A 12,007-nucleotide genomic window follows, 5' to 3' on the forward strand; every position below is an offset into this window, starting at 1 on the left:
CATAACTGTGAATGAGCTTGTGTTTTGAACACTATGTTCTTCTATTTCATTATTTGCATATGGGAAAGCTATGGGCATTTGAGTATTGGTTTTTGTAACCTGCTAGACCTCTTTAGACCTTTCTAATTCCATGCAGAAAAGGCAGATCAAAATGGGTTAAAGACCTCAACATCAGATCTGAATCCATAAGGTACCTGGAAGAAATCATAGGCAAAACTCTCCATGACATTGAACTGAAGGAACGTTAAAAAAAGAAACAGCCCTGACAATGTAAGTGGAAGCAAAGATAAATGGGACTAAATTAAACTAAAAATCTTCTGCATCTCAAAATAAACGGTGACTAAGATGCAAAGACAGCACACAAAATGGAAAAATTTATTTACCTAATACATATATGATACAGAGTTAATATCAATCAAAGAGATAAATAAGGTTTTGGTAGAACTTTAGAAGAAAAAACATCGAGTCTCATCAAAATCAGGCAAGAAGAAACGGACAGAAACTTACTTAAAGAAGAAATTCAAGTGATTAAAAGGCACATAAAATTTTTTCCTAGGGTCCCAGGGCTGGCCAGGGGAGGAGGGAGGCAGCCTGCACCGCCCGCCATGGCCGGTGGGGTGAGCCGGCTCTGGGGCCGTAGTCCAGCGAACCCCAGTGCTCCAGCGCCGCCGCTGCAGGGCACCTTCGCGGCGCGGGGAGGGCGATCTGGGCTCCCCGATGGAGCCGCGGCCACTAGTGTCCTGCCTGCCGGCGCCCATGGCGCGGCCCCGCAGCCGCCGCCCTCGCCGCCACTCCCGCTGCTACTGCTGCTGCTGCCGCCGCCGCCGCCGACCCGGGCCGGCCGCGCCTTTAGCCCCCTCCCGCGGCTGCGGGCGGGCCTCCCCTCCAACCCCCCCTCGTAGCCGGAGCCCCGCGCCAGGGGACAGCGAGGAAGGTCACAGCCGCAGGCGCCGCGGCGTCGCCAAAGATAGGGAACACGACCTCCTGCTGTGTGTCGTCCAGCCCCAAGCTCCTGAGGAATGCCCACTCGCGCCTGGAGTTCTACCGGCCCGACTAGGACCTGAGTCGCAAGGACACGGGCGGCAACCTGCAGCACATCAGCGGTGGAGAGAACATCGACAATTTGAACATAGAATTCAATCCTACAGATCATCCTGGGCGAGCACAATATTCCTCAGTAAATCTCAGACAGACGTGAGAGACAAACACCTCTTCGTTAACCATCATCCTCCAGGACAGATAGCAAGAAAATACAACTCCTGCTTCACTATTTTCCTAGATAACACAGTCAGTCAACCAAACCTCAAGTATAGAATTAAATGTGTAGCTCTTGCAATATATTATCACATCAAAAACAGAGATCCAGATGGAAGGATGCTCTTAGTTATACATATATATACATATATATATATTTTATTAGTGAAACACCATGAGGAACAGTTGTAGAGTTACAAGTTGTTGTGCTTGGGTTTCAGTTATACAATGATCGAGTACTCATCCCAACACCGGTGCCCATTCTCTACCCCCACCAATCCCAGTATCCCTCCCACCCCCCCATCCCCCATCCCACCCTGCCTCTGTGGCAGAGCACTCCCTTTTGTTCTATCTCTCCTTTTGGGTGCTGTGGTCTGCAGAAGAGACATTGGGTGGCAATCATGTTCAGTCCATAGATTACTTTCAGCAGGCATCTCCCATCCTGGGCAGATCTTCCCAGCACCCTTTATTTGGTGCTCCCTTTTTTATCTGAGCTGCCTTTACCCCTAGAGTGTGCGGCTGGCCTCTAAGCCATGGAGTGAACAACCTGGCATTTATCACAGCTGTTCTCGGGTGTTAGTCTCTTATTTTGTTACTTTATGTTACCCAGATGAATGCAATATTTCTATGTCTTTCCCTCTCTTTCTGACTCATTTCGCTTAACATGATACTTTCCATGTAGTACCACTTGTATGTAAATTTCATGACTTCATTTTTTCTAACTGCTACATGGTACTCCATTGTGTAGATGTACCAAAGTTTCTTTAACCAGTCACCTGTTCTCAGGCACTCAGGTTTTTTCCATATTCTAGCTATTGTAAACAGTGCTGCAATGAACAAACAAGTGCAGATGTCACTTCGACTATACTTTTTGTCCTCTCCGGGGTATATTCCCAGGAGTGGCATTGCTGGGTCAAATGGGATGGTTTAACATTCGGAAATCAATCAACATAATCCATCATATCAACAAAAGAAAAGATAAAAACCATATGATCATATCAATAGATGCAGAGAAAGCATTTGACAAGATCCAGCACCCCTTTATGATGAAAACCCTAGCCAAAATGGGGATAGAGGGGACTTTACTTAATATAGTTAAAGCCATCTTAGATATTTTTGATGAAAACCTTCACCCTTTTTTGAAATTGGAAGTGCCACCAGATTACGACAAACATAATCCAGAGCAGAAGCAGATTTACAGGTTTGTTCGGACACTGTTCAGTGCTGCTCAGCTGAAGGTTGAATGTTCCATTGTCACCCTGGTTTACCTTGAAAGATTCCTAACGTATGCAGAGATCGATATATATCCAGCCAATTGGAAGCAGATTGTTCTAGGGGCAATCTTGCTGGCCTCCAAAGTGTGGGATGACCAGACTGTGTGGAATGTGGATTACTGCCAGATGCTAAAAGACATCACGGTGGCAGACATGAATGAGCTAGAGCGACAGTTTCTTGAATTGCTCCAGTTCAACATCAATGTTCCTTCCAGTGTTTATGACAAGTATTACTTTGATCTTCGTTCTCTGGCAGAAGCAAACAACCTGAGCTATCCCTTGGAGCCCCTGAGCAGGAACAGGGCTCACAAGCTGGAGGCCATCTCTCATCTCTGTGAGGACAAGTACAAGGACCTGAGGAGACACATAAGGAAGTGGTCAGCAAGTGCTGACAATCTGACTCTGGCCTGGTGGTCCCCGGCTATCATCTCCTAACCTTGGTTGTCCCTGGGGGAGACCCCGCCATCCCTGTTTCTCCTTTAGTTCGAGAGAAGACAGACTCAGGGTGATTTGGTTTGTATTTTTGTGCTTTTCTTTCCCTTTCTTGAATTGTAGCTCCGTCGGGCTGCCAGGACCACTGCCTCAGGCCGTGCAATGAGACTCAGAGGGAAGCAGCCCCGCCCTTGAGAGAATGGTCTTGTGGAAACGCCTTCCCTGTCATCAAGAGCAACTCTGGCTTCCCGAGGGAGAAGCCAGGCCGATGAGGAAGAACAGGGAGCGGGCAGGGGCGTGGCGGCAGCGGAAAGCTAATGGTGGCCCACGAGATTGGATGCAATTAAAGACGAGAATGCCACAGTGTCAAAAACATTTTTTTTCTACACTTTCCTCCCTGCCCCAACAAGACCCGGAGTCGTCACCCACGAATGGCCTCTCTGGCTCCTGATCAAGCTGCTTAACGGACATGATCCCAGAGACTCAGAAACAAATCTCAGAACCCAGCGGCTTTTGGCAGTGATAAATCCAGTCCCCACAGTAGGTTATTGTGCCAGGCCACCCCAGGTGGGAATAGGTTTCGTGCCTTGGCCTGTTCCCCCTGGCGACTCAGTGGCCGCCATACTCCAGAGGTCATTGGACAGTCAGGTTTGGGCCCGCAGTGACAAGACACGTAGGGCCTCATGGGATGAGGGTGGAGCTGGTTCTTTCCTCCTCGCCCCATTGAGAACCCCGAGTCATCACCCACTAATGGCCTCAATGGCTCCTCATCAAGCTGCTTAATGGTCATGATCCAGAGACTCAGGAACAAATCTCGGAACACAGCAGGTCTTGGTAGAAATCCCTCCAGATTTAATTGTCAAAATTTTGGAATTCCAAAATCGCACGGCCACTACTGTGGCTGCGTGACATCATATGTTATTTATGACCAGCAATAGAAAACAAATTGTCTACGGTTGCATTTTCAGCAGATCTGACTGTTGGGGTAAAGTTCCAAATAATAATGGTGGGTCTGGGGTCGAAATATTGAATAAAATCAAAGTGGAGAGAGAGTAATGTGGAAATCATCTACCCCACAGGTAGGTGAAGGTTTGGAATGGGGGGTATACAGGGGGTTTTGGTGGTGGAAAATGGGCACTGGTGAAGGGACAGGTGTTTGATCATTGGATGACTGAGACTTAAACCCAAAAGCTTTGCAACTGCTCTCACGGTGATTCAATAAATAAATTTATAAAAAAGAAAAAAAAGCAAGGTGGATCCCATCTCTCGGCAACAAAGCTGAACGTCTCCGGGTACTCTCTCCTCATTCAACCAGGTACAGCCCGGCGCCCAGTGCCAGGGACCCTTTCCAGAGCCGCGACTGCATTAGCGGCCGCGAAATATTCTCCCACTACATATGCCATTAGGGCTGCGGGGATAGCACAGCAGGAGGGCATTTGCCTTGCATGCAACTAACATGGCCGACCTGAGTTCGATTCCTCCGCCCCTCTCGGAGAGCCTGGCAAGCTACCGAGAGTATCTCGCCCACAGGGCAGAGCCTGGCAAGCTCCCCGTGACGTATTTGATATGCCAAACACAGTAACAGCAAAGTCTCCAATGGAGACGTTACTGGGCCTGCTCGAGCAAATCGATGATCAACGGGAGGGCCTTTACATTTACCTTTACATATGCCATAGGAACCATAAGCTATCCTTTTAGATGGAACCTTCTCTAGGTTAGCTAAGCCACTAGAAACACAGTAGCCAATAACTCATAAGACTATCTCAACTCACACTGCATAGCAAGCAGAATAGTAACAGTGAACGTGAAGGGCTAAACCACACTGGTCACAATGGTAAAGCAATGCAAAAGCACACCAAACTTTCTTATTGAAGAGTCTAGCCCAGAAAATACCAACAGTACTGTAGTGTTAGACAACCTCTCTGACAAGGAATTCAGAAGAGAGCTACTTAGGATGCTTAGGGAACTGAAAGAAACAATGGAAAGCAATGCCAATAAAAGACAAGAGGATTTGAAGGCAGAAGTGAGGAAAATGCAATCGGAAATGCCAGACCTGAAAAACCTGGTAGGCGAATTGAAAAACTCAGTGGAAGGCCTCAGCAGCAGAGTAACAGCTGCTGAGAACAGAATCAGTGAGCTCGAAGATGAAGTTCAGAGACTCTCCAGAAAAGAACAAAAAATGGAAAAGAGACTCACAATTCGGGAACAGATGGCAAGAGAAGATCGTGATGAAGCCAAGAGGGGTAACAAAAGAATTATTGTAGTCCCAGAGGAACAGGAAGAAAACCTTGATGAAGGAGAAACTGTCAAAGACATCAGTGATACAACGTTTCCAGAGCTGAAGAAAACTTGTGACCACATTCAGGAGGCCTGAATGGTACCAGCTAGAAGAAATCCGAATAAAAGTACCCCAAGACACATCCTAATCAAAATGACCAAAACCTTAGACAGAGACAAAATTCTGAAAGCAACAAGATCGAAGAAAGAAATCTCTTACAAAGGAGCATCCTTAAAATTCATAGATGAATTTTCTGATGAAACCCTCATGGACCGAAAACAGTGGTGGGACATAGTGAAAAAACTCAATGAAATAAACGCCTCTCCAAAAATACTTTACCCAGCGAGACTCTCATTCATAATAGAAGGAACAGCACACAGTTTCACAGACAAACAACAGCTCAGGAACTTCATAGACTCAAAACCATGGTTACAAGAAAAACTAAATGGCCTACTTTAAGGCAAACAGGCCCCTCAAATACACCAAATTTCAACAGAGCAATGGGACAAAATCCCATAACAATAATTTCTCTCAGTTTCACCGGGCTAAACGCACCAATTAAAAGACACAGAATGGCAGGATGGATTAGAAAATTGAACGCAACATTCTGCTGCCTGCAAGAAACACACCTCAATAGTCAAAGCAAACACAGACTCAGAGTCAAAGGTTGGAAAACAATCCTACAAGCAAAGAGCTCCCATAACAAAGCTGGGGTAGACATCCTTATATAGGACCACATCGATTTCAGAGTGAAGAAGGTCATAAGAGACAGTGAAGTCCATTTCTTATTGATCAAAGGATCTGTACAGCAGGAAAAACTTACAATAATAAATGTATATGCACCTAATGAGAGACCAGCAAAGTACTTAAAACAACTACTCATAGATTTGGAAAAAGACATCAATAGCAACACAATACTAGTGGGAGGCTTCAACACCGCTTTGTCACCTCCTGATAGATCAACCAGACTCAAGCATAGAAAGGACATACTTCATCTGAGGGAAACAATGGAAGAAAGGGACTATATATATATATATATATATATATATATATATATATATATATGGCTGGAGCGATAGTACAGCAGTAGGGCGTTTGCCTGACAAGCGGCCAACATGGCCAACACGAGTTCGATTCCTCCGCCCCTCTTGGAGAGCCCGGCAAGATGCGAGAGTATCTCGCCCGCATGGCAGAGCCTGGCAAGCTACCCGTGATGTATTCGATATGCCAAACACAGTAACAACAAACTCTCCAATGGAGACATTATTTTGCCCACTCTAGCAAAGCGATGAACAATGGGAGGACAGTGGCTATATATATATATATATATATATATATATATATATATATATATATGACATTTCATCCTAAAAAAGCTGAATACACATTCATCTCAAGCGTACATGGGACTTTCTCCAAGATATACCACATGCTGAGCCACAAAACATGCCTCCATAAAATTAAGAAGATAGAGACTGTATCAACAATCTTCTCAGACCATAATGCGCTGAAATTAGAAGTAAATCACACACAAAAACAGAAAACTAAATCAAACACCTGGAAATTAAACAGTATGCTATTGAACAATGAGTGGCTTAGAAAGGAAATCAAAGAGGAAATGAAAACATTCCTAGAAATGAATGAAAATGAGGACACGAATTACCAAAACTTATGGGACACAGCAAAAGCTGTGTTAAGAGCAAAGTATATAGCTCTACAAGCATTCCTCAGGAAGGAGGAGCGAGTCCATATAAGTAACCTAACCTCACAGCTTAAGAGCTTGGAAAAGGACCAACAAAAGGAGCACAACCCGAACAGGAAAAAGGAAATAATAAAACTCAGAGCAGAGATTAATGAGATTAAAACCCAAAAAACAATCCGAAAGATCAATGAAATCAAGAGCTGGTTTTCTCGATAAGCCTCTAGCAAAACTCACAAAGAAAGGGAGAGAGAAAACCCTAATAAACCGAATCAGAAATAAAAAGGTGGTCATTACAACAGAAACTACAGAAATTGAAAGGATCCTCAGGGAGTACTTTGAGAAGCTTTATACCACGGAACATGGAAACCTCGAGGAAATGGATAAATTTCTAGACTCGTACAGACTCCCAAGGTTGAACCAAGAAGAACTGGAATACCTGAACAGACCTATCACAATCAAGGAAATTGAAATGGTAATAAAATGTCTCCCCAAGCACAAAAGTCCTGGCCCGGATGGATTCACTAGTGAATTCTTCCAAATCTTTAAAGAGGACTTACTCCAAATCCTCTTTAAGCTTTTCCACGAAATTGAAATATCAAAAACACTTCCGAACAGTGTCTATGAAGCAAATAACTCACTGATACCAAAAGCAAAAAGAGATACCGCAAAGAAAGAGAATTACAGGCCGATATCCCTGATGAACACAGAAACAAAGATCCTCAACAAACTACTAGCAAATAGAATCCAACTACTCATCAAAAAGATCATATACCATGACCAAGTAGGATTCATTCCAGGGATGCAAGGATGGTTTAACGTTCGGAAATCAATCAACATAATCCATCATATCAACAAAAGAAAAGATAAAAACCATATGATAATATCAATAGATGCAGAGAAAGCATTTGACAAGATCCAGCTCCAGTTTATAATGAAAACCCTCGGCAAAAAGGGTATAGACGGTACTTTCCTCAATATAGTTAAAGCCATCTATCACAAGCCTATAGCATGCATCAACCTCAATGGGGAAAAAATGAGACTTCACCCTAAGATCAGGGACGAGATAAGAATGCCCCCTGTCTCAACTGCTGTTCAATATAGTACTGGAAGTACTTGCAATAGCGATTAGGCAAGAAAAAGATATTGAAGGCATTCAGTAGGAAAGGAAGAAATCAAGCTCTCACTATTCGCAGATGATATGATACCTGTATTTAGAGAACGATATATCCTCCACCAAGAAACTCCTAGAAACAATAGACTTGTATAGTAAAGTTTCAGGCTATAAAATCAATACCCAAAAGTCCATGGCTTTCCTATACACAAACAGTGAGAGAGAAGAAAGCTACATGAAAAAAACAATCTCGTTCACAATTGTGCCCCAGAAAATCAAGTACTTAGGAATCAGCTTAACTAAGGAATTAAAGGACCTGTACAAAGAAAACTAAAAAACGCTACTTCAGGAAATAAAAGAGGACATGAAGAAATGGAAAGATATCCCCTGCTCATGGGTCGGGAGACTTAACATTGTCAAAATGGCAATACTTCCCAAAGCATTGTAAAAATTCAGTGCAATCCCTATTAGGATACCCATGATATTCTTCAAAGAAATGGAGCAAACACTCCTGAAATTTATATGGAAAAATAAGCCCCCACGAATAGCTAAAGCAATCTTGGGGAAAGGAAAATGGAAGGAATCAACCTCCCTAACTTCAAGCTCTACTACAAAGCAGTAATAATTAAAACAGCATGGTACTGGAACAAAGGCAGAGCTGCAGACCAATGGAACAGGGTTGAATAAACTGACATCTCCCCTCAATCATATGAATATCTTATCTTTGATAAAGAAGCAAGAAATGTGAAGTGGAGTAAAGAAAGCCTCTTTAACAAATTTTGCTGGCATCACTGGACGGCTACATGCAAAAAAATGGGCTCAGAATCTGCATAGATTCAGCCGAAGAGAAGGACAACATGGAGGGCGGGATCCACAGATCCCGAAGGAAAAAAAAAAACCAGGTTCCAAAAAGAGCCGAGATCATCGGGAAGCCCCAGATGGGGTAGGTACCGCATCCCGCCTCCCCCAGATGGAACCCCGGTGACCAGAAGCCTCTACAACCACAGCTCGAGTATGCGGGAACTAGGACTTTTCCTCAAATCTGCCGGGACTACAACTCACAGGTAACCTCAGATTCCGGAAGTCACGCCCACAGCCCGCCCCCCAGCGCCATATTTACAGCATTCAGCCGAAGAGAAGGACAACATGGAGGTCGGGATCCACAGATCCTGAAGGAAAAAAAAAACAGGTTCCAAAAAGAGCCGAGATCATCGGGAAGTCCCAGATGGGGTAGGTACCGCATCCCGCCTCCCCCAGATGGAACCCCGGTGACCAGAAGCCTCTACAAGCACAGCTCGAGTATGCGGGAACTAGGACTTTTCCTCAAAACCGCGCGGCCACATAAGCCGCCTATATATAGACATCTCTCTATATACAAAGTGATCCATGGGAAGTAAACCACCCAACGTTTCTCTCTGAAAATCATAGTTAAGTTTGGAGCACAGCCACAGCCCCAGAAACACAAGGACTTAATGCATAACCCAGCAGCTTGGAGCAGAAAAGTGAATGGGCCATGCGTTAATCCAGGACATCATGACTGTCCGGAGGGGAAAGGGTGTTGCCCCATTCGTCCTCTCCTCTCTGGAAAGAAAGATGGCGGCCACATGGGAGCCTTGTGGACAGCAGGCATGAGCCGGGGGAGTGGGGGCGACTAAAACCTCATGGGAAGGGGGGCATTCCGGTCCGTCCTTCACACCCTACCGAGGTCACCAGTTCCCCCCCCACGAGCGGCTCTCCAGCATGGCCACAGCCCCAGAAACACAAGGGCTTAATGCAGAACCCAGCAACTTGGAGCAGAAAAGTGAATGGACTATGCGTTAATCCAGGCCATCATGTCTGCCTGGAAGGGAAAGGGTGTTTGTCCCTTCCACCCTCCTCCCTCTGGAAAGAAAGATGGCGGCCACATGGGAGCCTTGTGGACAGCAGGCATGAGCCGGGGGAGTGGGGGCAAGTAAAACCTCATGGGAAGGGGGGCGTTCCGGTCCGTCCTTCACACCCTACCGAGGTCACCAGTTGCCCCCCATGAGCGGCTCTCCAGCACGGCCACAGCCCCAGAAGCACAAGGACTTAATGCAGAACCCAGCAGCTTGGAGCAGAAAAGTGAAAGGACTATGCGTTAATCCAGGCCATCAAGTCTGCCAGAGGGGAAAGGGTGTTGCCCCATTCGCCCTCTCTTCTCTGGAAAGAAGGATGGCGGCCGCATGGGAGCCTTGTGGACAGCAGGTATGAGCCGGGGGTGTGGGGGCGACTAAAACCTCATGGGAAAGGGGGCGTTCCGGTCCGTCCTTCACGCCCTACCGAGGTCACCAGTTGCCCCCCATGAGCGGCTCTCCAGCACGGCCACAGCCCCAGAAACACAAGGACTTAATGCAGAACCCAGCAGCTTGGAGCAGAAAAGTGAAAGGACTATGCATTAATCCAGGCCATCATGTCTGCCCGGAGGGGAAAGGGTGTTGGTCCCTTCCGCCCTCCTCCCTCTGGAAAGAAAGATGGCGGCCACATGGGAGCCTTGTGGACAGCAGGTATGAGCCGGGGGACTGGGGGCGACTAAAACTTCATGGGAAGGGGGGCATTTCGGTCCGTCCTTCACGCCCTACCGAGGCCACCAGTTGCCCCCCACTAGCGGCTCTCCAGCACGGCCACGTCTCCAGAGCACAGAAACCAATTTCTTAACTATCTGACTTTCAGTAGATACTTCCAGGGTCAATAAGTAAAATAGCAGAAATCCAAAACCAACATATAATTCTTGAACCCAGCTGTAGAAAGCAAATCACTTCACAATGCTTTTTTAGCATGTCTGATTGGGGGGGGGGTAAACTCTAAATAATAGTGGTGAATCTTTTATTGAAGCAATGAATCTAATCAAAGCAGATAGAGTGTTAACTAGAATTCATCTGCCCCACAGGGACTGGGAGGGGTGGGGGGTGGGTTTTTATTGGGGTTCTTCATGGTAAAAAATAAGTTTTGGTAAAGGGAAATGTGTTTGATATTTGCATGACTGAGACCTAAACCTGAAAGCTTTGTAACTTTTCCCACAGTGATTCAATAAATAAAAAAATTTAAAAAAAATTAAAAAAAAGAAATCTGCCTAACACCATGTACAAGAGTAAGATCAAAATGGATTAAAGACCTCAATATCAGACCGGAAACCATAAGGTACATTGAAGACAAAGTTGGCAAAAAACTCCATGACATTGACGCTAATGATATTTTCAAAGATGCCACGACACTGACCGAGCAAGTGAAAACAGAGATAGATAAATGGGACTATCTTACACTAAGAAGCTTCTGCACCTCAAAAGAAACAATGACCAAAATACAAAGACAGTCTACAGAATGGGAAAGGATATTCGCCAAATACACATCTGACAAGGGTTTGATATCAAGGATATGCAATGTACTGGTTGAACTCCACACAAAGAAAACTTCCAACCCCATAAAAAATGGGGCAATGAAAGGAACAGAAAATTTCTCAAAGAAGAAATCAGAATGGCAAAAAAGCATATGAGAAAATGCTCTACATCATTAATCATCAGGGAGATGCAGATCAAAACCACAATGAGATACCATCTCCATCTCACACCTCAGAGACTGGCCCACATTCAAAAGACCAAAAGCAACTGATGCTGGCGCGGATGTGGCGAGAAAGGGACACTCCTTCACTGTTGGTGGGAATGCCGACTATTTCAGCCCTTTTGAAAAACAGTATGGACGATTCTCAAAAAATTAGAAATTGAGCTCCCATTTGACCCAGCAATACCACTCCTGGGAATATGTCCCAGAGAGCCAAAAATGTATAGTTGAAGTGACATCTGTACTTGTTTGCTCATTGCAGCACTCTTTAAAATAGCCAGAAACTGTAAGAAACCTGAGTGCCCAAGAACAGAGGATTGGTTAAAGAACTTTGGTATATCTACACAATGGAGTATTATGTAGCTGTTAGAAAAGGTGAAGTC

The 12,007-nt window shown here is 45.2% G+C and overlaps 1 protein-coding gene across 1 annotated transcript; it reads left to right on the forward strand.

Moving 5' to 3' along the window:
• Nucleotides 1–605: 605 nt before the first annotated feature.
• LOC130034116 (cyclin-Y-like) lies at nt 606–2,985 on the forward strand. The gene is given in 4 exon segments (XM_056125683.1): nt 606–817; nt 1,066–1,154; nt 1,157–1,378; nt 2,359–2,985. Coding segments are annotated over 4 exon segments (1,128 nt in total). The 3' UTR covers nt 2,964–2,985.
• The last annotated feature ends 9,022 nt before the right edge of the window (nt 2,986–12,007 follow it).

This window comes from Sorex fumeus, unplaced genomic scaffold (genome assembly GCF_029834395.1).
Source record: "Sorex fumeus unplaced genomic scaffold, SorFum_2.1 ptg000058l, whole genome shotgun sequence".
In the NCBI taxonomy this organism is placed as follows: domain Eukaryota; kingdom Metazoa; phylum Chordata; class Mammalia; order Eulipotyphla; family Soricidae; genus Sorex; species Sorex fumeus.